The following is a 26257-nucleotide window of genomic DNA, read 5'->3' on the forward strand; positions in this document are numbered from 1 at the left end:
TTCTTGAGTAGTATGGTCATATTGCCTACCTTACAATCCACTTTGATCATTCTAGAATCTGTATTCTCTTTTCTGTTAATCAATTTTCTGACTATGCTTTGCTGAATTCAAAAGTTTTCCCAATCATTGGATTTAATAGTTTTTATAGCAATATTTTAAGCCTCTTCCTTGAATCTAACACAATCTTAAACTTCTCTTGTTATGCACAGTAAGACCACTTTTCCATCAGTTTTTATTTCTAAATAGAATTTTCCCAAAAAATGAATAAGGCCAGAATTCTCCAATCTGCCAGCGAAAACAGAGGAGTTGGTGAGCAGCCAAATTTCCATTCACTGCAGCGGGACTGGAGAATCTCAGCTGTGGGCGAGGTTGGAGAATTCTGGCCTAAGTGTCATGTCAGACGAGAAAACTGTGGTCTTCCCACACTTAGTCATTTTTTTGGGAGGGGATGCATTTGGTACCGGTTCTAAGAGGGGGTGGTGCCTAAACATGCCAGCAAGCCCAACTTCACAGAGATTGGATATCGTTTATAAAGGGCGCCCCAATCTCAAAATGAAATTGAAGCACCCACTCCTTCTCCCACAGACATTGGATCCCTTTCATTGAATGCCAATCACCCTTACACCAGTACCCCTCCACCCCAACATAGATTGCAGGCCTGATCTCCCCTGTCCCGAGTATAGATTGCCAATAGTGGGGCAATCCTACTGGTCTCCCTTTATGCCTCCCCTTAATGTCTCATCCCTTATGCCCTACTCCTTCACGCCTCATCTTTATGTCCCACTTCCATCAAGCCCCATCCCTTGGCACTGCCATGGTGCCAATGGGCAGTGCCAGTTGAGCACTACTCAACCACATCTCCCATTACCCGGGGGCTTCAATGGCCTCCAAGTCCTCAGCATGGACCTCAATCCTAGTCTCCATTTGTGGACACCAAATAGTGATTTGCACTGGGTTCCTGCTGTGCCCGATGGTCAGAGAATCCTGCGAGCAGGGAGAATCCCAAAAATCGGAAGATTCCAACTTAAAGCGGACAAAACATATTAAAAGGAATATTTAAATATGCTAATCTGATACCTGCTCTCACTGGGCAGCAGCCAGATTACGTCTTGGCATGGGAATGCTGGGAGATCCCAAAGGGGATTCTCACTGGTGCTAAATGTGCTAGGCCCCTCCCCCATGATTCTCTGATCCTGTGCGACTCCAATGCAATCTGTGCTGGGGGCAACACAGCTGGAAAATTGCCCCCATAGCTGTCGTGAATTATAACTTTTCCAGTAGTAAGCTCCTGCCTTTTTTTTCCTAATTCTAACAACTGGCCCTTGTATCTATTCCGTTTGTTCTGTTCAGCTTAAGATCCTAGCTTTGTTTCTAACTAAATCACTCTCAAACTCATTTTATCATATTAAAATTTTATCATATTATGCTCACTCTTTCCCAGCAGATCCTTTCTTATAAGGTTATCAATTAACACATACTGTTTGCACAATGTCTGTTGCTTAATTGTTTCCTTATTTTACTGATCTAGAAAATTACCTTTAATATATTACATGACATCTTCCTCCACATGAAGATTGCAAATATTTTATAAATGCTCTGCCCATTCAGATCCAGCATCTTTCGCCTGAACTCCCTTCTATTTTCCCTTTCATGTCATCTGACTCTCTTATGCCCTATTATCTTTTTTTAAACTTGAGTTTTTTTACTCAAGTTGTGTCTCTTTCATTAACTTTTTCATCTTATCATCTTAAATCTTGAGATTTTAAGACAACGGCTTTAAAAATAGGAAAAAAAAAGCAATATAATCAATGACTAGGTTCATAAAATAAAGACTGGAAAATGGCTGGTGAAATAATACAGCTACTCTGCCAGCAGCTGAATGCATTTGTAGTGATGTTTAATTAAACAAGAACCATAATAGGAGGGAGACCTGTGAAACGGCCATAGAGCTAATCCTCCAGCCTTGATAGGTGTCCCTGTGTGATTGTGATTGATGAGGTGATTGTTCTTAACATCTTCATTTGCATCCTTCCCTAATACCCACAGGCAGAGGTGCTTTGTATTACGAGATGAGAATTCACTGTTTCTGCAGGCTAATGTGCTAAAGCGATGGAGAAATTGTGAAGAGGGATTGACTGAATGATCAGGACGAACACATTAAGCAATTGGGTTTTACAATCTGCAAGTAATCTCTAAAAGGCTTGTGGCTTTTACAGCAGCATAATCTGGTACACCTTGTTATAAGTTTTTTTTGCTTTGTTTTTCAATTGCTTTGTTTTCCAAAGAAAACGTTGCAAAGAGCTTAATGTGGTGCATGCCGTTCAATAAGAATTTACATGCTATACAATAAGTGTTGTGTAACTATCCCACAGAATATACATACCTTGACAACAATCGATGGCGTGACGCAGTGCTTGACAAGCACGGAGCTCAAATTGATCTATAACATTGTTACCCGAAAATTCAGATCACGACATATGCCCATCTGCGGTCTTCAGTTTAATTCCTGAGTGTTTGTTTTACATATATATTTTGTAACTTCTAGTGTCTAATGTCAGTTTTAAGTATTTCTTGGTCAGACACAACATTACCAGATGGAAAACCCTTACATTTAACAGAGTAATCCTATTATATTCATACTTGCATCAGACATCTTTCCGACTTCTGTCTGTGAGACAGCAAATTAAGCACTGATTTAAGGATGTCGAGATCTAGGTTAATTTTCTATAGGCACCTCACTGACAGTAGAGAACAGCTCTGCCAAATAATTGTATTACTATATTTATTTATGAATGCTCTCGCCTGGGGTTTACAGTTTTTAATTTTGTTTTTACTTTTTAAAGAACACCACATTAAAGATTTTTCATTACACATTAAAGATATTTTCAGAGTAATGTGGCATGGAATGAGGAATTATTCATAGAATCATAGAATGCTTATAGTACATAAGGAGGCCATTCGGCCCATTGAGTCTGTACTGACCACAATCCTACCCAGGCCCTATTTCCATAACCCTCATTTACTCTGTTAATCCCCCGACATGAAGGTCAATTTAGCAAGGCCAATCAACCTAACCCATACATTTTGGGATTGTGGGAGGAAACCGGAGCACCCAGAGGAAACCTACACAGACCTGAAGCTAGAATTGAACCTGGGTCCCTGGTGCTGTGGGGCAGCTGTGCTAGCCACTGTGCCACCCTATTATTATATTCTGATTTTTGATCTCAATGTAAATTAACACAGTGTTTACATGCAGAAAGCTTAACAGGTAGTGTTTATTTGGCAAATAGCACTGCAATTATTATGTTTTGATCAACCTTTTGACTGTGCACATGAATATTTTGCTGAAAGATTACATCAGGAATAGGATCCCACCATTTATCTCATCAATTTGCCATTGCTTTGAACCTGAGCCCCAAAGGTGAGAAGGCAGCTGGTTTGCTAACAGCTGTGCCATCCTACATTGTGTTGGAAGTTGATGCACTATGTTGGAAGCATGATTATGGAATTCAAAGTACTGGCAGTATGTTCACTGCATTTTGACTTAGTGTTCAATGATCTTGATTCTATAATTCTGCAATTTAGAGATGCTTTCAAGACCGAGATCATCAATTAGTATTATTCCAATTTTCGTTATTTGTGACATAGATTTTCAATAGGATGTTTTAATATTGAGTTGAAATAGTTTTAAGTGATCTACTTACATTTTTATTTAACTGTGACTACTTTTGCTAGAGGCTTCCACATTGTGATCTATGAGGGAATCCGATATCTATCGAGCGCTTGGTGTGAACGCAGTATGTTGAGATTTGTATAATATCCTGGGGGGAGTTTCTCAGGTGCATTGGATGACTTGGATGCGAGCAAGTATTGGAAAATGATATTGGGCTTGGATTCTCCTTTCACTCTTATGTGCTCTGACCCACACCCCCCTGATTTTCTTATATTCTTAGCCCCTTGGTAATCCAGGGAGCAGGCCAAGGAAAATACCCTTCTTCTTCCTGTATTTGTGAACCAATTGGGAGACAATTTTGGAGTGTGAATTATGGAAACAGTTTCTCCAATTTAGGCAAAGGACAGAATATTCTGGGTTTTTTTAAACTGTTGGTTCAGGTGAGAAATGCAGTATACCGCCTGCTATTCCCCCAATATTTTTCAGCAGTTTGAGAATACAAAGGGTGGAGGTAGGTCTCACACTGGCAATGCCAACCTTTCAAAGACTGGGGTATTCTTTTTAAAGGGCTCCCTGTTCTAACAGCATTTAAACAAAAATCTATGATCTCATTGACACAGAGACCCTTCCCATGTAAAGGGGACACGTATCTCAAAGGGAAGCACCCCCACCCCATGGATAAGGAAATGTCCTCCCATGGACATAGGGAACATCCTCACCCCACCCCCCCCCTCAGGGAGACAAGGAATATACTCCCATGGACACAGCAAACCCACCTCCATGGACCTTCCCAGGGGAAAACCCCCTACCCACCCCCAGGTATGCCATAGGCAGGCAGTTCCAGGGGAAGTGCCAAGGCACTGCCTGGCCTCTGGGGACTGTACTTACCTGTTTGACTTTGGCCAGTTCTCTTTGCCTGGTTCACATTGGTCCAGTGCTGGGGGGAATGTCCGAATGTAGAGACTTGGTACAGTGGGGAAACCCACTAATGATTTAAAAAAATTAAATGAGGTTTCTGAGCATCCTGGGCGTGAAGCACATTTAGTTAATGGAGGGGGACATGATTGCATTATGGTGCAATCCTGGTTTTCAGCCACTCACGAGACTTTTGTGGCCTCATCTCCATTTATGCCACAGCAAAAAGGGATGCAAAACTTCGGCCAACATTTCCCTTTGGTTATGGCAATTGTACCAAAAAAATAAATTCATACCTATACTGCCAGAAAATTGAGGAATTATGGGTGGGATTTTCCACATAACCCATGGCATGTTTTGCAGTGGTGCAGATGGCCCATCATTGGCCAGCGGCAGGATTTTCTAGTCCGGCTGTTGTCAATAGGATTTCCTGTTGAATACACCCCTCTGTGCCGTGAAACCTGTGATGGCAGGGCACCGTTGGTCAGACCAGAATATTCCCAATAGTACAAATGGCTGGAAAGTTCTGGCCAATATTTTCATCTCTTACTGTCACTAATAAATCTAATCATGATATTGCAATTTTCATACCCCTATCACTTAATTTGTGCTTAGAAATTAGTCAACAGTGGGATCAGAATAGTACATATAAAGGAATCATTGATTACTATTGTGTCCCTGTTAGTGCCAATTCTGCACCTTAATTCAGGTGGCCAGAATGTCCACCAAAAATCAGGCACCTGTGTTACAAAGAACAAAATAAATTAGGTCCCTACCGGCTCCTCAAGGCAGTGACTGTATAAGACCCATCTAATGGCCACATTGATGTGTGTGTTCCACATGAAAATCTCCCTACCACCACGCCTAACTCTCACCCAAGCATGTTAAAGATAATTGAATATGCGGTAGCATGTCCTTTAAGGGGATCCTTTGCAGATCATGTGGCCAGGCCAGAGCCAATGGAGCATGAGCACACGAAGCTGGGCCAATTGGGAGTAAGGGCGAACATTTTCAGAGTTGGAGGGCTTCAGTTGGAGTCAGAGCACTATTTGTGGGCCTGCATAGTTGTGCTATTAAACCTTTTGTCGTATGTAGTTCTTCTTATCAATAAATCCTCTCGTTAAGTTATTTGCCGCATTGAGACATGTTGCCACATTATTGTAGAATTCATAATCTTACTTGAGATTTATGTTTTTTTATCAATGTGTCATTCATTGGCACGTGCTGCCTTGCTTTGCTTAAGATTATGCTCTTTATAAGATTCTGGATAATACTGAGGCCTGAGGATTGGGATTTAAATGGAATGTTCTGCAATTTAATGCATATGCTTTACATAAAATTGGTTAAATGTTTTAAATAATTCTGTACATTTGATGTACTGATCACACTAATTTGAATTGCATCTATATCAACTGACATTTTTAATTGGGATCGAGTGTAAACTCAAACTATATTTGAACAGTACTAATGAATTTATGGGGATGAAATTTTAATTTTACAATGACAATGCCCAAATAAAAGTGGATCATATTTCAGCTGTAAAATAGTGAAATTGCGCTCATGCAGATGGTGAATGCACAAACACTTTCCAAACTCGAGGGAATTTGCTGGATAATATAAGTCAGATTGTGTGAAAACAATGGTATCTAACATCAGAGTAACATCAAACAGCTTTGGAAGTATTGCAGCAAATTAACTGTGAGGCACCTGCCAGGGAACTCTGGAGGCAGAGCCTGAATTTGAGAAGAAGGCATGTGACTGGACCTACCGGCTGGTCAAAGTCTGAAGCTCTGACCTTGTCAAGTTGTCATCTCTTGAGAGTAGTTTGGTATTACAACTGGCATGAAGTCCTTCCATTTAAACTGACTTAAAATGGCTAGGTAGGGGGTGTAGCTCAATGGAAGAGAATTTGACTGCTGGTCAAGAGGCTCCTGGTTCAAACCCTCTATTATGTGCTTCAATTGGCAACATGGTGGCACAGTGATGAGCATTGCTGTATCGCAGCACCAGGGACCCGGGTTCAATTCTGGCCTCAGATAATTATCTGTGTGGAGTTAGCACATTCTCCCGGTGTTTGTGTGGGTTTCCTCTGTGGGCTCCAGTTTCTTCCCACAGTCCAAAGATGTGTGGGTTAAGCTGATTGGCCATGCTAAATTGACCCTGATGTCAAGGGATTAGTGGAGTAAATATGTAAGGTTATGGGGTTAGGGCCTAGGTGGGATTGTGGTCGATGCAGATTCAATGGGCCGAATGGCCTCTCTCTGCACAGTAGGGATTCTATTATATAGGTTAATATCAATCATTTCAACCTTTTGTGGTTGTTACTTTTCCCTTCTTAATTTTCCAGTGTTTCCACAATCACCCATGGCTGATGCTGTTGCATTTAATGTGGCTGGGCCAGGGAAGAGAGGAGATGCACTTTTAAATTTGGATGAAGGTCAAATTATTTTCACCCAAAGACATTTACCTTCAAGATGCATTGTGCAGCAATAACTTATCGTAAGGAGTGAAGTAGAGTGTTAGAGAGCTTTTGGGGGAGAGTTTCCGAGAGTAGCCCTTGGGCAGCTGAAGTCTCTAACACATGGAGAAGAGGAAGGGGTCATAGACAGGAGACCAAAGACACAGAAAATGTATGGCTGGAGAAGAGTCTTGAAGTTTGTTCGGGTGTGACCATGTATAGACTTGTAGATGAAATTGAATATTCATTTAAACTGTACCAACTGAGTGACAGAGAGCCAGTACACATAGCTAGCAAGATTTAATGCAGACAGTGAGGTTTTGGATAATTAAGAATTTCAGAAGATCATGGCATATACACAGTAGTCCACTTGTTGATCAATGTCCAGTCAGTTTGTGAGATTATGCTGCTGGTGTAATTATTTCAGGTTTAACAGCATGGAAAAATTGATAAAGAAAATTTCAGTTTCTGGTAGCCACCACCCATATTGACTATCATTGGTGTCCCTCATTATTAACAAAACACTTACCTTATTAAAAAATATATATTTTGTTTCAATAAAAAAACAAATTACTGTGGATGCTGGAATCTGAAACCAAAAAAGAAAATGCTGGAAAATCTCAGGTGTTGCAGCATTTAGATGCTACCAGATCTGCTGACATTTTCCAGCATTTTCATATTTTGTTTCAATACTTTTAATATTCATTATCTTTAAACTAAATTGAATAAATATTGGTGCATTATCAGAAGTGATTTTGTGTCAGTTCTGATCTTCGCTGCATATTTGTTACAGCAATGGAATGCTACATTATTTATGTCTGGCAATTCAATCTCTAACTACAGCACAATGTTACTTCTGTCAGGAAAAAAAAAGGTATCAATGTGAAAATTAGGTCAAATGTAAGAAATAATTCATAGGAATGTCTAGTTTGATGAGCCAGTACTCAAAACCCTGCAACATTATATGCTATTAGGCGGTCATGTGGGACCTGTGTTAAAACGTCAGGAGAAGGACTTAACTTGCAAATACAAACTAATTAAAATGTCCACAAGTGAACATCCCCCCTCCAAAAGAAACAAAATGTCACCTTGTTAGTAAATGATTTTTTTAAAAAATCAGCCAACTATTATCAGGCTCCCCTAGCAATATAACATAAACACATGTGCTGTGACTGTTCGCACGATGGGCACTGGACATTGCCTATGTTATGACCACTTCCCTCAGAGCATTGAATAGGTCCATTGAAGAGCCTTCCTTGCTGGCAAGGTGGATGGGACGAGGAAGGCATAACACGGGAAGTGAAATACAATTAAATCAAACAAGAGAATTATATATATATATTCACATAATCCCAATAGACGTGAGCTAATTGAGTGGCCAGTCTATTTGTTAATTAAAATATGCATCTGGGTAACTTCCATTCAATTTTGAGAAAGCATAGTGAGAGGGACGCACACAAATCTTTCAATTATGCTTACTTCTGTTTGTTTTGGCTGTTTTCTGGGAGTTCACATCCTGTCTTGTGTATTAGTGTGTGTCAAGGTAGCGTTCACTCATTTTTGTGCTGCGACTGTATAATTGGCCGTTGCTGCTGCTATCAAAGACTTGAGGGAGCTTCTTTTAAAGCAAAGCTGATCCCTTTACAGCCGCAGCTAGCGAAGGGAATTCACTCAATGCATTGATGGACTTTGCATTATTTAGTACAGGCGCAACTGATCCAACCTCCATTCCAGGCAAAATGTTATCACTGTGCATCAGGAATGCGCGCAAGATTTATATGGCTGATACTGGGTGCAAGAACAATGCAAAATTGTGTCTTTGAGTTTACATTGTTAGAGAAAAAGAAACATTAAAACAACAAGCACCAACTTCTTGTGGATCATTTAGAGAGCTGCAGCAAAATATTTCATAAATTTGACTGGAAAGTGCAGGCGATCACGGAAATCAGTCATGTTACTCTCAACAGCATAAATCTTACAGTTTGTCATTTATACCGGAATAAGGAAAGGTCTCTCTTAGTGCCCTCAATTAATGAGATTTAATTTTACTTCCATACGTTACGCTGCCTGGACAACTCATGAGTCGATAGAAATCAAGTGAAATAAGTTTTCTGTACCTTATGCACATTTGTTTCCAGATTTAAAGGTTTGCTTTTTGTCCATCCTTTTTTGTAAGTTTGTGGAGCTGCAACAAAAAAGGGTGGATGCCGAGAAACCATCCGTTTATATCATTAGGGTGGAAATGTGCAAAGTATATTTCGCAGTTGCTGCTTCTCTCAGTTGTGCTAAATTAGTTATGGCAATGCAGTGGAGGAACCAAGGCGGCATTTGATCATTTTGTTTCCTCGGCAATAAGATTTGTAACGAAAGTGGCTCGAGGCGGGAATAATGTTTTATTTAGTGTCAAAGCATGTGGGCATAGCGTCAAAAAATAATAACTGCTCCGCTTTAAAGCTGCAGTTAAGGCAGCCAAAGAATTGCACACTGCTTTTTGATGCTGTATCACAATGTCTGGCAGCTGCTATTACACTCGGATCTGGTAGCAGTCATCAGAGGAGTGGCCTTGTGTGATTAACTGGGGTAGAGTCTGGCAGGAAAGCCCATATGTTTCAGGTTTGGGAGCAGTCATGTTGAGTGGGAGGTCAGAAAACAATGCATAAGCTCCCCCCACCCCCCGAACATATACACATGCTCGCACACGCCTTCATCCATAATTGATGCTTGCTTTTGGCAGATGCTTTAGGGCCTAGTATTCCAGCTCATAAGTTTATGGAGGAGAAAGGGAGCAAGATGGTGCAGCAGGTATTCTTTTATTTTCCTCTTCCCTTCTATTTTAAATTATGTTTTTCAGGGGCAGGGGGTGGAGATCCAGGAATTGTGGAGTATGTGCAGGTCCCATATGTGAGAGACCTCCGTGTATGGATGGCTCACACTGTTAAGTGCTGCAGTGATATGAGATTCTGCGGTGCTGTTTACAGTCTCCAGGTACACAGCAGCACTATACCATTAAGGCTCAGTAATGCAAGCGTGGTGTTTTTTGTTTGGGGGGGGGGGGGGGGGGTGGAGTTGAAGCTCTATGGAGTTGTTGGATTATTGTTCATTTCACTGTTACCCAAGGGAATTCCGTCAATGTGCGTGTGAGCCCACATTGCTCCCCTGATGGCATGGCAGTTTTACTTAATATAATTTACATCAACCTCGCAGCACTCAGTGTAAGCTGCAAATCCTCGGTGCTTGAATGCTGACACTGTCTTGTGTCCTCAGCGATTGTCACACACACACAACTCTAACATAATTGACTGCAGAAAGCGAAAAAAAAGCTCTGATTCACTTTTTTTTTGAAAACTGGCTACTTAGACCTTTATGTGGCAGAGGAGTTTTATGAAGCCTTCAGAGCTGTGTCAGAACTGACAACTTAAAAGGGTTTTTTTTAATGTGTTGGGTCTGCATAGACCTCAATGTGATTAGGCTGGGTTTTTTTTTAGTTATATTATCGCTTGCCTTCAAGCTGAAAGCAATAAACTGGATTTTTAACTGCGCCACGTAAAGCATATTTTTGAGCTAAATGTGGTTTTCATTAGATTTGGGCCAGCACATTTAGCAAAGGCTGACAGTCTGCCATCCTTTGTTCTTCTCTTCTGCCAGCAACTACTTTATAAGGGATTCCAAACCCCAGAGCAGCTTCAGAGGGAAAAAAAAACCTGATGACTTCAATAACAATCCTCAGTGTCAGACACTGCTGAGACATCACACTATAAACAGTTTCACATTTGTGCTAAAACATTTGAGTTTTAAGCTTCATGAAGCTTTGGGTGCTGAGGTAATGTGCGAGAGTTTAGTGTTTCTAATTAAATGTTGGCAGTAATTATCACAAAGTGTGAAAGCATGAATATTAATTGGGGAGGGGGGTGGTGGTTTACATTGAAAACACTGATGATGTTAATAAGAGTCTGCAGCGAGTCCACACAGCAGCTGTTTGGTGACTGGGGAAAGGCTAGTGTGGGGAATCAGCCTGTCAACTGTACCTGGAAATGAGTCTTTCCCTGTCTTTAATTCTGCTCATGTTATTCTCTCCTCTGATCCGCAGGGTAACCAGGAAGCCACAGCACCCCCTGACACTATGGCGCAGCCTTATGCGTCAGCTCAGTTCGCTCCACCTCAGAATGGGATCCCGACAGAATACACAGCTCCACATCCCCATCCAGCCCCGGACTACACAGGCCAGACCACAGTCCCTGAGCACACGTTAAACATGTACCCTACTGCCCAGACACATTCAGAACAGAGCGGCACCGACACAAATGCACAAACCGTGTCCGGAACAGCCACAGTAAGTGCAAATTTTCTACTTTTCCAGTCCATTGAGTCAAAGCCACAAAACTTTTTGTTGCCTGCATTTTTCTCTCAGCAGCTACCAGCTGATTAGCACTGTGCTAACATCATGAGTACATGGCTGTGAACTAGAGTTTGGATTTCACTTCTGCCTTGCATTTGACTAACACCTTTTTCATCAGTTCCCAGGAATTCCGAATATTGTCTCCATTTTTCTTCTTGTAGGAACACATCTTCATTGTTTCATGTAAAGAAAATCTGTGTTAGCCCGGGAGAACACAGAAACTGAAGTATCATGTGTCATTTTCTTCTGGGTGTGATGTGCCAATGGCACAATAATGGTTTTCACACTCTGGTCAGGTGCTTGCATATATTGGATTTGGTTTTGTCAAACAGTTTCCTGGAAAATGTGTGTCTTTATACTATACTCAAATTTCCAGACATCGAAGAGTGTCACCCAGTCACCACCGGCTCTTTAACTGTCAATGAAATGTTACCATCATAGAAAGCTTGACTGCAAGTTTACGTTTAAGTACCAAGGATTCCCAGGAGAAACCGACAGCTTTGAGGCCTATTGCATTAAGCAGTTTACTGAGCAACGCTAATGTAATATACTTACTTCCAGGTAAGAAGGTAAACCATAAATAAAGCAGAGCCCAATATCTTGGCCCCTCTTGCTATCATTGCTGTTTGTTTGGTTATATTCAAAATGGAGCTGGATAGATCGCGCATCATTTTAGGTAGAGAGGGCTAGTTGATTCTGATTCCAATCTTTTTTAGTGATACCATCATTGCATTTAATAAGAATGCAGCCAAGTGAATCAAAATTTGATATTTTGTGGTGTTGTGTATGGACATGAAAATTGTACAATGCTACACTTAGTCGAGAAAGCACTGTCAAATAAAACACATTAACCAGCTCCTCTGTCGCCACAAAGATTTATCTTAGTCACCAGTGTCCCAGGGGACTGCACAACCCTTACTTTGTAACAGTCTGAATAAGGACAACTTATTCAACTTAACTCCAGAATTATCAATGGAACTTTCAGTTGGGGGGCATGGTGACATAATGGTTAGCACTGTTGCCTCGCAGCATTAGAGACCCAAGTTCAATTCCCAGCTTGGGTCACTGTCTGTGTGGAGTTTGCACATTCTCCCCGTATCTATGTGGGTTTCCTCCAGCCACTTCAGTTTCTTCCCACAGTCCGAAAGACATGCTGGTTAAATGGTGCGTTGGCCATGCTAAATTCTCCCTCACTATATCCGAACAGGCTCTGGAATGTAATGACTAGGGGATTTTTACAGTAACTTGATTGCAGTGTTAATGTAAGCCTACTTGTAACAATAAAAATGTTATTTTTCAATACTCCATCAGAACCATATCCAGCAATATTACACTGAGGTACCTGATGGAGGACTTCTGAAGACAGCATGATAGAAACAGAAAATAGGAGGAGGCCATTTGGCCCTTCGAGTCTGCTCTACCATTCATCATGATCATGGCTGATTATCTAATTCAGTAGCCTAATCCTGCTTTCTTCCCATAACCTATGATTCCATTTGCCCCAGGGGCTATATCCAGCCACCTCTTGAATACATTCAATGTTTTGGCATCAACTACTTCCTGTGGTAATGAATTCCACAGGCTCACCGCTCTTTGGGTGAAGAAATGTCTCCTCACCTCGTCCTAAATGGCCTATCCTGAATCCTCAGATTGTGACCCCTGGTTTTGGACTCCCCCACCATTGGAAACATCCTCTTTGCATCTACCCTGTCTAATCCTGTTAGAATTTTGTAAGTCTCTATGAGATCACCGCCCCCCCCGCCCCATTCGTCTGAACTCCAGCAAAAACTATCCTATCCTAATCAATCTCTCCTCCTATATCAGTCCCGCCATCCCCACAATCAGCCTGTTAAACCTTCGCTGCACTGCCTCAAGAGCAAGAACATCCTTCCCCAGAAAGGGAGATCAAAACTGCACACAGTACTCTAGGTGTGGCCTCACCAAGGTCCTGTACAATTGCAACAACATAGGCCTGCTCCTGTACTCGAAACCTCTCGCAATGAAGGTCAACAAACCATTTGCCTTCTTTACTGCCTGCTGCACCTACATGCTTACCTTCAGTGACTGGTGCTCAAGGCCACCCAGGTCACGCTGCACACTCCCCTCTTCCAATTTACAGCCAGTCAGGTGGTAATCTGTGCCATGTTTTTGCTTCCAAAGTGAATAACCTCACATTTATTCAAATTATACTCTTTCTACCATTAATTTACCCATTCACCCAACCATCCAGATCATGCTGAAGGATCTCAGCATCCTCCTGACAGTTCGCCCTCTCACCCAACTTGGTATTATCTGCAAACTTTGAGATGTTACATTTTGTTCCCTCATCCAAATGATTAATATATATTGTGAATAGCTGAGGTCCCAACATCGATCCGTGTGGCACCCCACTAGTTACTGCCTGCCAATTTGCAAAGCAGCCATTAATTCCTACTCTTTGTTTCCTCTCTGCCAACCAGTTTTTTATCCATCTCAATACACTTCCCCTAATCTCATGCACTTTAATCTTGCATGATAATCTCTTGTGCAGGACTTTGTCAAGTGCTTTCTGAAAGATGATGTTTTATTGGTTGCTGTAATGAAGTGTAAGCATCCTGCGCTTGTGACCTGGCAGCTTGCTTATATATCTTCAGTGGATCCATACAACACGTTGGCGCAGTTGTTTGCACCTGGGCTCAGACACAGAGACAGGAAAATTTCAGGCTCCATGAACCTGAATATTAGAAATTATGGCTCGGGTGTCAGGTTTTTGGTTTGGGGGCAGGCTGAATTGAAGGTAGGATGGGAAACCCAAGATGAGCTGAGGTGCTTTTGTTGGCTGGAGGGGGTGGGGGAGGAGGGAGGGAGGCTTGTTTTCTGGCCTCTGATATCACGTCTTAAATTTATAAATAAAGATGAAACATCCAACCCCCACTACCTGCCTCCCACAAATCCTCATGCTGCACTCAAGCCAACCCATAATACTACATATCTCCCATCAAACCCCCCATAACCCTTATACCCTCAATGCCATCCTATATCCACACCTATTCCCACGCTATCCATGCTGACCTATGATCCTCCACCCACCCACCCATGGTCTTTTATAATTTCTGTGCCAATGTGATGCCAACTCATGCCAACATATGCCCTCACCACTTGTTGTCCTTACACCTGCCATGTCAAATCATCTGGTATCCACCATGAGAAGATCTCAGAGCCTGTGCAGAGATAGGCTTAATGTAATACAATTTGATGTAGTGAAGTTCTAATTATCCTTTGCGTATACCATGTTTTGTTAATGACATAAAGGGTTCAATCATTCATAAGGGATTGTGTAAACATGTGTATTCATTTATTTAGACTAAGCACATAAGAACATACATACATGGATAGAAGGCCTGAAGACAGCAGCAACAGTGCTGGGTGTGCACTGCTCATGGGCTATAGTGAAACTGAGATGGAATCACATTGATCTTGTGATGGCATGCTGATATCCCTTAAAACCATATTGCAAAATTTTCCTTTCTTTTCAGAGATTGATTCCCCCTTCCAAAAAAGCATAACTATTTCCAATACATGTTTGTGTTTAGTTACCATTACGTAAATGTACACCTCTGATGAATCTATGAGACTCTAATGCATAGAGGTAATCTGTTAGTACACTCTGATCCTGTCTGAAGGTTTCTTTAATTGCTCACAGCAATCCACTTCGGTAGGAATAATGGTAGGAAGGACTATTACTTACATGGCGAAAAACTGCAGCATGCAACGGTGCAGAGGGACCTCGGGGTCCTTGTGCATAAGTCGCAAAAACCCAGCCTGCAGGTGCAGCAGGTGGTCAGGAAGGCAAATGGGATGCTGGCCTTTATAGCGAGGGGGATTGAATATAAAAGTAGGGAGGTCTTGCTGCAACTGTACAGGGCACTGGTGAGGCCGCAGCTGGAGTACTGTGTGCAGTTTTGGTCGCCGCACTTACGCAAGGATATTTTGGCCTTGGAGGGAGTGCAGAGGAGGTTTACTAGGCTGATACCGGAATTGAGGGGGTTGAACTATGAGGAGAGGCTGAATAAACTAGGCTTGTACTTGTTAGAGTTTAGAAGAATGAGGGGAGATCTCATTGAGACGTATAAGATGATGAATGGGATGGATAGGATAGAGGTGGAGAGGCTCTTCCCACTCAGAGAGGACAGTAGGACTAGAGGGCACAGCCTCAAGAAAAGGGGGGGGCAGTTTAGAACGGAGTTGAGGAGGAACTTCTTCACTCAAAGGGTGGTGAATCTCTGGAATTCTCTGCCCGTTGAAGTGGTGGAGGCTGCCTCGCTAAATATATTTAAGACGCGGGTAGATAGGTTTTTGATAGGCAAGGGGATTAAGGGTTATGGGGAGAGGGCGGGAAAGTGGAACTGAGCCACGACAGATCAGCCATGATCTTATTGAATGGTGGGGCAGGCTCGAAGGGCAAGATGGCCTACTCCTGCTCCTATTTCTTATGTTCTTAATCTGAGAGGTTGTTATTCTTGGTTTTTGTTCCTGGTTGTATTTGGGATCTTATCCTTGATGCAGTAGATTGTATGGTGGTTAGGGGGCTGAAATGGATATGATTTGTCCATGGTTACATCTCATTACAGCACCAAATCCTTGTCACTTCAACTGGTCATGTCCCATCTGTGAGATCCTGGATACAAATTTGTTGCCCAATCTAAACCTATCAATTCTGTACCCGTATTTTTATTTTACACATTGGTCATCTTCTCTTGTAGTTTTAAAAGTTGCTCGCTAGTTTCTGAGAGGATAGAATGGGATAGAGCTTTGCAGCTGATGAAATAGTTACACTGAAAGGTGTCGCTCTTAGGTGTAACGTTACATTGTGTAGGTTTTGCTCAGTCTGTGAATTTGGGATTTTAACTTGCAAGCTATTCATTCAGCTGTGCCATTAGGTTGAGGATAATGAGAAGAAGAAATAGTATGATCCATATACCACTTCTCACACATATCCTGAAATGGCTCACCAATAAATTGTGGACTGTTATCTGTAAGAATCTCTTTTAAGTGCACCAATAAACTGAAAATGGCACTTAAAGTGTACATGTCAGTTATACTTGATGTACCATGCAATTGTCATATCTGGAATAATGAAGAGAAAGAGTCGTATGATCAATTTCCACTTTTCTCACATCCTGAAATGATTGAATACAAACAGACATATATATGTAAAATATAAACTAGGAGCAGGAGTAGGCCAGTGGGCTGCTTTGAGACTGCTTCACCATTTAGTAAGATTATGGCTGATCTGATTATGGTTTCAACTCCTGCATACTCTGACAGCTTTCAATTTACTTGTTGATCAAGAATTCATCTATCGCCGCACTAAAAATATTCAGCAAATTGTGCATTGTTATCCTTATGATCTCTCTCAGCACACCAATAAATTGGAAGGAGCATTTCAACGACTTCAGTGTCATTGTTCATAGCTGGCCAATCGACTGTCTCTTATGTGAGTCTTCTTGTCTAATGCATCCCCATGTATGAATGATGGAGTTATTGAAGAATATCAGGATGCAAAGATCCCAAAATGATGACCCAGAATGGGACATATAATTGCTTTCAGTTATCTTGAGATTGTCATTCTTTAAAAAATGACTCCCCAGGAAATGCAGTACTCATCTTAGTAAGGCCAAAATGGTCTCATATATTTGTGGACATGCTGAATTGATTCAGGCCATCCCTTGACAGTGGCTTTCTACAGTATAGAATCTTCATCAGCCTTACGTCAATGGTTGAGAAATTATTGGGAAAGATTCTTAGGACAGGATTTACACACACCTAGAAACAAATGGGCTGATTAGTGATGGCATGGTTTTGTGAAAACTTGATCAAGTTTTTTGAGGAAGTGATAAAGATGGTAGATGAGGGAAAGGTGGTGGATGTTGTATACATGGACTTCAGTAAAGCCTTTGACGTGGTAGGCTGGTATGAAAGTGTAGTCACACAGGATCAGAGGAGAGCTGGCAAGATGGATACAGAACTGTCTTGGCCATAGAAAATAGAGGGTAGCAGTCGGGGGTGCTTTTCTGAATGGAAGGTTGTTACAAGTAGTGTTCCACAAGAACCAGTTCTGTGATCTTTGTTGTTTGTAGTATATATAAATAATGTGGAGGAAAATGTAGCTGATCTGATTAGCAAGTTTGCAGATGACACAAAAATTGGTGGAGTTACAGATAATGAAGAGGATTGTCAGAGGATACAGCACAATATAGACCAGTTGGAGACTTGGGCAGAAAAATGGCAAATGGAGTTTAATCCAGACAAGTGTGAGATAATGCTTATTGGAAGGTCCAGTGCACGTAGGAATTATACAGTAAATGGTAGAACCCTTAGGAGCATTGACAGGCAGAGAGATCTGGGTGTATATGTCCACCGATCACTGAAAGTGGCAACACAGGTGGATAAAGTAGTCAAGAAAGCTTATGGCATGCTTGCCTTCTTCGGTGGGGGCATTGAGTATTGAAATTCACAGGTCATGCTGTAGCTATACAGAACTTTAGTTAGGTCTCATTTAAAATATTGTGTACAATTATCGTCGCCACACTACCAGAAGGATGTGGATGTTTTGGAGAGGGTACAGAAGAGGTTTACTAGGATAATGCCTGGTCTGGAGAGTATAGCTATGAGGAGAGGTTGAATAAACTCAGTTTGTTCTCACTAGAACTACGGAGATGGAGGGGTGACCAAATAGAGGTCTACAAGATTACGAGTGGCATGGACAGAGTGGATAGTCAGATGCTGTTTCTTCGGATAGAAAAGTCAAGTACTAGGGGACATACATTTAAGTTGCATGGGGAAGAGTTTAGAGGAGATGTGTGAGGCAAGTTTTTTACACAGAGGGTAGTGAATGTCTGAAATGCGCTGCCTGAGGAGGTGGTGGGAGTTGGTACGATAGAAGCATTTAAGGGCAACTAGATGAATACTTGAACAGGATGGGAATGGAAGAATGTGGACTCCATAAATGCATATTGCTTTAGTTTAGGCAGACATCATGATCGACGCGGGAGGGCCGAAGGGCTTATTCCTGTGCTGTACTTTTCTTTGTTCTCTTTGTCCTTTGTTCACAATTTCTTCCTGTAACCATTGACATTTGTGTTGCACAAAATAGTTGACAGACTTGCAACCTCCTTTAAGTGTAATGTTACTACTCCCTTAAAACAACTAATTTTGTCTAAAAATTCTGGATATTTCAATGTTAGGTCATGGACTGAGGCAATAGGAGTATTTTCTGAGGTTCAACTGACTGATTCCATGGATTGCCACTAGTCTGAGTTCACGGCATACCCCTAGAGCTATAGTCACTAGGCTTTTGGTCTCCATGACGTAAAACAACTGTGACACCCAAGACGATTCAATTTACTCGCGCTTCAGGGCTGTGGCACTTGCCCATAGAGTCAATGAACTCTTGTATGCCAGAAGATTCACAGCAGTAGATTTCGGTAAGGCCTTCCATGTCTATGGATACATGTCATTTAGAATTCACAGGCAAATTTGCAAGGGTCGCTCATTTAAGGCAGAAAGGAGGAACTCCTTTTCTCGGAGAGTAGTGAATCTGGGGAACTCTTTATCACAGAGCGCTGTAAAGGCTGAGTCATTAAGTATGTTCAAGGCTGACATAGACAGATTTTTAATCAGTAAGGAATTCAAAAGTTGTGGCGATAAAGCAGGAAAGTGGAGTTGACGATTATCACATCTGATCTCATTGAATGACAGAGCAGATTTGGTGGGCTAAATGGCTGCCTTCTGCTTCTTCGTTTTATGGACTTATGGATTGTATGGTTGTATTTTCACCCATTTTAATCTTGGCCAATAGAGAGTAGTTTCCAACCTTCTCAGAAGAGATCATTTCAATCTTGGCAAACATTTCCACTGGTGTGATGGTGTCTGTTTTCCATGTGATTGGTGTGAAACCCCTGTTCATTGCAATTCATTGTCATTTTCTAGTTTGTTAATCACACCATATATATATTTCTGACAGGATGCCAGGGGTCATTCTTATTTCTTTGGTATATGGTCTGCTTGGATCAGTGCACAGCTCTTTGTAGTTGCATCAGCCTTTACTCTAGTGCACTGTCAGTGCCAATAACCCTTTCTTTCACTTGCCTTTCAAAATTTCTGGGAAGTTAAGCACTTCTTTAGTGCACGCAGGAGACGATACTTTTCAGATGCAGTGATAGGTTTGGGTATTCTAATGAGTATGTCAGTGATTGGATTTGTGTTTAGGATTATAAGCTTCGTCAACCTGTGTCCATCCTTGAATCATTTATGCTATACATGTTGTACTTGCCTAACTGGTCTTTCTAGAATGTCATGGACTCCAGTCAATTAATACAGATGTTTAACCTGATTTTGAACCAATCTTCCAACCTTTGGGGATCCTTTAGCTCTTCTCTTGTTAATCCTGACATGTTTAGCCTGTTTGGACATTCATTCCTGAATTTTTATGGCTTGCTTGTCCGGTTCAGTCACAGCTGAATCAAGACACCATAGCTTCTGTTTAAACATTTTGAATTTGGACAGTAGGTCAGCTGCATCTCAATTAAAACAGGGGAATTTTGTGCACATTTTGATAATATTCCTTTGACCCTCCTCCTTATTTTATTCAGTTTATTGTTTAGCAACGTTTTCTGGTCTGATTTTTCTGATGGATTTAAAGAACATAGAACATTGAACACTGCAGCACAAACAGGCCCTTCGGCCCACAAGTTGCACCAATCACATCTATACCTACCAAGCCGTAGAACTATCTGTAACTTCCAATGCCATTAGATCCCATATACTCACCCAGAAGTCTTTTAAAAGACCCCAGTGAGTTCGCCTCTACCACCACCGACGGCAGCTGATTCCACTCACTCACCACCCTCTGAGTGAAAAACTTACCCCTAACATCTCCTCTGTACTTGCTTCCCAGCACCTTAAACCTGTGTCCTCTCGTAGTGACCGTTTCAGCCCTGGGAAATAGCCTTCGAGAATCCACCCTATCCCTCTCAACATTTTATAAACCTCTACCAGGTCGCCTCTCAACTTTCGTCTCACCAGGGAGAGACCTAGCTCCCTCAACCTATCTTCATAGGGCATGCCTCCCAATCCAGGCAACATCCTTGTAAATCTCCTCTGCACTGTCTCAATAGCTTCCACATCCTTCCTGTAGTGAGGCGACCAGAACTGCACACAGCACTCCAAGTGGGGCCTGACAAGGGTCCTATAAAGTTGCAGCATTACTTCCTAAACCCAATCCCTCGATTAATGAAAGCCAGTACACCATACACCTTCTTGACCACATCCTCCATCTGCCACCAGGTTCACCACAACCTTCGTGCACCATGGCTCCCGCGACCTACCAAAACCTCGTCGTGCAGAGCTCCAGTTAAACATTCCTTGAAAATTCGCTACCTTCTTTCTGTACTTTTCCCCAAGAACACCTCCTTCCAGTTTACTCGTCCAATTTTAAGATTTACTCGTCTGATTTAAGAGTCCTGTGGACCCGCACCCCAAGATCCTTCTGCTCTCCAACCCAGCTAAGACTCCTACCCTTGATATTGTACTCCTGCATCCTGTTGGTCCTGCCAAAATGGACCACTACACATTTATCCGCGTTGAAGTCCATCTGCCACTTCTCCGCCCAGTCGTGCATCCTATCTATGTCATGCTGCAACTTCTGACATCCCTCCAGACTACCCACTACACCACCAACCTTTGTATCGTCGGCAAACTTGCTAACCCATCCCTCCACTTCCTCACCCAGGTCATTTATGAAAATGATAAACAGCAAGGGTCCTAGAACAGATCCCTGGGGCACTCCACTGGTGACCGAACTCCATGCAGAAAAAGACCCATCCACAACCACTCTCTGCCTTCTGCAGGCAAGCCAGTTTGGATCCACAAGGCCAAAGCCCCCTGGATCCCACGCCCTCTCACCTTCTCAAGAAGTCTTGCATGGGGGACCTTATCAAACGCCTTGCTGAAGTCCATGTAAACCACGTCCACCGCTCTTCCTTCGTCAATGTGTTCAGTCACAAAGAACTCAACTAGGCTCGTAAGGCATGACCTGCCCTTGACAAAGCCGTGCTGACTATTCCTGATCATTCTAAGCTGCTCTAAATGTTCATAAATCTTGTTCCTCAGAATCCTGTCCATCAACTTACCAACCACTGAGGTCAGACTCACCAGTCGGTAATTTCCCGGGCTATCTCTGTTCCCTTTCTTGAACATAGGAACCACATCCGCAATCCTCCAATCCTCCAGAACCTCTCCCGTCTCCATCGACGATGCACAGATCATTGCCAGGGCTCTGCAATCACTTCCCTCACCTCCCACAGTATCCTGGGGTACATCCCATCTGGTCCCGGTGACTTATCTATCTTGATAGAATTTAAAAGTTCCAACACATTCTCTTTCTTAATATCCACATACTCAATCTTTTCAGTCTGCCGCAAACCTGTAGTACAACCTCCCAGATCACTTTCCACCGTGAATACCGAGGCAAAGTACTCATTAAGCTCCTCTGCCATTTCTTCCGGTTCCACACAGACTTTTCCCCTTCACCTTTTATAGGTCCTATCCCTTCTCTTCTCATCCTTTTACTCTTCACATATTTGTAGAACGCCTTGGGATTCTCCTTAATTTTACCCGCCAAGGCCTTTTCATATCCCCTTCTGGCTCTCCTAATTTCCTTTTTAAGCTCCTTTCTACAACCCTTATACTCCTCTAGATCCTTAACATCTCTTAGCTCTCTAAACCTTTTATACGCCTTTCTTTTCTTCCTGACCAGGTTCACCACAACCTTCGTGCACCACGGCTCCCGCGACCTACCAAAACCTCCCTGTCTCATCAGAACGTTGTTGTGCAGAGCTCCAGTCAAACATTCCTTGAAAATCCGCCACCTTCCTTCAGCACTTTTCCCCAAGAACACCTCCTTCCAGTTTACTCGTCCAATTGTCTGCCTGATGTCTTCATATTTCCCCTTACTCCGGACAAACACCTTCCTAGCCTGCCTGATCCTATCTCTTTCCAATGCTATTGTGAAGGAGATAGAATTATGATCTCCATCCCTGAGATGCTCTCCCACTGAGAGATCCGTCACCTGTCCTGGCTCATTAGCCAGCATCGAGTCAAGTACAGCCTCGCCTCTCGTAGGCTTATCCACGTGCTTTGTCAGGAAACCCTCCTGAAACAGGAGGGTTTGTTTTTCTTTGTCTGACTGTCATCCACATCCTGGTCACTCACCTTTCCAGACTGAGCTAACTTGATGTTGTCCCATTCTCTGAACTGACAGGCTGTGCGCTGCAGTCTCACCACAAGGGATTTGTCTGCTTACCAACCACCTTCAAAATTTCTTTTGCACATTCACCACATTGTGACTTTGACACTGTCCAGTGCTGCAGACTCATTGCAATCTGACCAAAACATCAAGGGTTGTCTCATGATTTGAAACATGACCCAAAGCTATTCACCATGTTGTGCCTGCCGTTTGACCACTGCTGAACACCATGTCATGTTTTTATCATGATATAAAGGCACCAGTCATTAGTTATTTAGACTAGGCATGTAGGAACATATATCTATGAATAGAGACCTTGGAAGATACCAGCAGAAGGGCTGTATGTGTTGTGCCCTGCTCACAAGTCAAAATAAAACTGGGACTGGATACTTCTAGTGAGAAAGACATATTATAACAGCACGTTTCACTTTATGATTGAGAGTTTCTTTAATAAAAACTACCACAATAATCTACTGCATATACATTCCTTCAACTAAATTTTTATAACAAAACACATGTCATTCGATTCCTTACTGACAACAAGCAGTGGAACACTATGGGCTCAAAAAGACAGCTCACCACCACCTTCTCAAGGACAACTAGGGATAGCCAATAAATACTGGCCTAGCTGGCGACACCCACATCCCATAAATGAATATTTAAACAAAAATCATAGTCCTACATCAAAGAGTCTATAACCACTTGGATCTGTCATTCAAATTGAAATGGCATCCCACTGCAATAATGGGTGGTTGTGAAATGAGCCATAAATAGCACTAATCTAGTAATCTCAGACGACTGTCAACAAGAGAAGAATGCAATAGCAAGCAATTGTTTTTTTCACATTCCAGGCAATTGTTTCAAAGAGTTAAACAAATCTACAAAGCTCAGATGTGCCCTTACCTGGCCGTGTATGCTGTTAACTGGCCTGTGACAGTGTTTAACCATCAATAGTGCAAGTCAAATCGCTGTGAAGAAATTTGCATTCCAGCTGATGTGGAAAAAAGAGTTAAATCCTTTAAATAGGCATAGGCTGTTCCTAATGGTTGACTTGCCCATGTTAGTTACATATCTATCTTCACCTGCTTGGGGTAATTTGGAAACAATCCATCAGTGAACAGAGCATTGCAATGAAATGTAAATAACTTTTAATAGCAGCAGTAAGATTAAATGGTGATGGAAATGTATGCAGAAATAATCTATTACACTTCCCGCATGGATTCAGAACAGGCATCCAAAAGACCGGGGAAATAAATATTGCAATTTCAGAATGACCTTATCCATAAATCCTTGGCTTTTTCTTGGTAAAATTGTACCTTTAGTCTTGAAGCATTGAAAATGTCAATAATTTATGTCATTAGTGTTGAAAAACTGCACTCCCAGACTGGTTACATTAAGCCTGCAACATCTTTTATGGATGAAATAGATACATGAGAATATTCACCCACTGTATATTGATTTCTGAGGGGGTGTTCATTTTACTGCCTTACATCCTAAGCCCCTAGGAGACAACATAACCCAAATCTAGACTGGGTAGTTTGCTTTCAATTCATATCATTTAGATAGGCAGACTTTTTGGATCAGATTTTGAAATGCTTATCTTTGCCTTTGTAATAAAAAAAAGCACAACGAGTTATACTGTGGGATTTCAACAAATGCTTTGAACAGCTTTTAATTCTTGAGCTGTTTAAATGTCCTATTCTGTGAGATATGGGCACAGAGTGCTGGATCAGGCATGGGAACCAGGACCCCCCCACTCCCCCAAGTGGGCATGGGGAGAAATCCCCCAAACATTGCATGCAGAGGGGCAATCCCTTCAACACCACTGAAAGATATACCTTCCCCCCCCCCCACAACTGCACATCAGGCAACATGAGAGCGCCCTGACCCCACCTCGTCGCCCGCTACCCACCGCCACCAGCCTTGTGGCAATCCCCACCCCCACCTAAAATGGAGGCACACAAGCCCCTGCCCCCGCAACCATCGCCACCCCACCTCCCCACACACAAGCGGAACAGCCCCACTGGGGCTTCACAGAGGGCCCTCCCCAGCATTACCAACCTGGCATTGCCAGACTGGCATTGAACATAAGAACATAAGAAATAGGAGCAGGAGTAGGCCATCTAGCCCTTCGAGCCTGCCCCGCCATTCAATAAGATCATGGCTGATCTGTTGTGGCTCAGTTCCACTTTCCCGCCCTCTCCCCATAACCCTTAATCCCCTCTCTTATCAAGAACCCATCAACCCGCTTCTTAAAAATATTTAGCGAGGCAGCCTCCACCACTTCAACGGGCAGAGAATTCCAGAGATTCACCACCCTTTGAGTGAAGAAGTTCCTCCTCAACTCCGTTCTAAACCGCCTCCCCTTTATCTTGAGGCTGTGCCCCCTAGTCCTACTGTCTTTTTTGAGCGGGAAGAGTCTCTCCACCTCTATCCTATCCATCCCATTCATCATCTTATACGTCTCAATGAGATCTCCCCTCATTCTTCTAAACTCTAACGAGTACAAGCCTAGTTTATTCAGCCTCTCCTCATAGCTCAATCCCCTCAACTCCGGTATCAGCCTAGTAAACCTCCTCTGCACTCCCTCCAGGGCCCAAATATCCTTGCGCAGGTGCGGCGCCCAAAACTGCACACAGTACTCCAGCTGCGGCCTCACCAATGCCCTATACAGCTGCAGCAAGACCTCCCTACTTTTATATTCAATCCCCCTCGCTATGAAGGCCAGCATCCCATTCGCCTTCCTGACCACCTGCTGCACCTGCAAGCTGGGTTTTTGCGACTCATGCACAAGGACCCCGAGGTCCCTCTGCACCGTCGCCTGCTGCAGTTTTTCGCCCCGTAAGTAATAGTCCTTCCTACCATTCTTCCTACCAAAGTGGACCACCTCACACTTGCCAACATTAAATTCCATTTGCCATTTCCTGGCCCATTCGCCCAGCCTATCTAGATCCTTCTGCAGACTCTCCACACCCTCCGCACAATTTGCCTTTCCCCCAATCTTGGTGTCATCAGCAAATTTCGACACCCTGCACTCGGTTCCCTCCTCCAGATCATCTATATAAATGGTAAATAGCTGAGGCCCCAGCACCGACCCCTGGGGCACCCCACTAGTCACCAACCGCCAATCCGAATAGCACCCATTGACCCCCACTCTCTGCCTCCTATTTGACAACCAATCCTCTATCCACACTAACACCCTACCCCCAACTCCATGTCCCCTGACCTTCTGCAATAACCTCTTGTGAGGTACCTTGTCAAACGCCTTCTGAAAATCCAGAAAGACCACATCCACCGGCTCTCCTCTATCCACTGCCCTAGACACATCCTCATAGAACTCCAGTAAATTTGTCAGACACGACTTCCCTTTAATGAAACCGTGTTGCGTCCGCCCTATCAAGCAATTCCCTTCAAGATGCCTCGCAATTTCCTCCTTAATGACGGATTCTAACATTTTACCTACCACAGACGTTAAACTAACCGGCCTATAATTCCCCGCCTTTTGCCTGGCACCCTTCTTAAACAACG

General features: G+C 42.7%; 1 protein-coding gene across 11 annotated transcripts in view; it reads left to right on the forward strand.

Annotated features, from left to right (window-relative positions):
• rbfox1 (RNA binding fox-1 homolog 1) overlaps window positions 1-26257 on the forward strand; it is a 1792700-nt gene that overhangs the window by 1508085 nt on the left and 258358 nt on the right. For 9 of the 11 annotated variants that reach the window (XM_080206634.1, XM_080206632.1, XM_080206635.1 and 6 more), the window contains one exon: window positions 11134-11376. In XM_080206634.1, coding sequence (XP_080062760.1) covers window positions 11167-11376 — 210 coding nt within the window. In that variant the 5' untranslated portion in view covers window positions 11134-11166. Of the gene's footprint in view, window positions 1-9772; window positions 9849-10791; window positions 10867-11133; window positions 11377-26257 lie in introns of those variants that run through there. The other 2 variants (XM_080206631.1, XM_080206638.1) reach the window with 2 other exon arrangements.

Source organism: Carcharhinus amblyrhynchos, chromosome 18 (genome assembly GCF_965287045.1).
Source record: "Carcharhinus amblyrhynchos chromosome 18, sCarAmb.v2.hapA, whole genome shotgun sequence".
Classification (NCBI taxonomy): domain Eukaryota; kingdom Metazoa; phylum Chordata; class Chondrichthyes; order Carcharhiniformes; family Carcharhinidae; genus Carcharhinus; species Carcharhinus amblyrhynchos.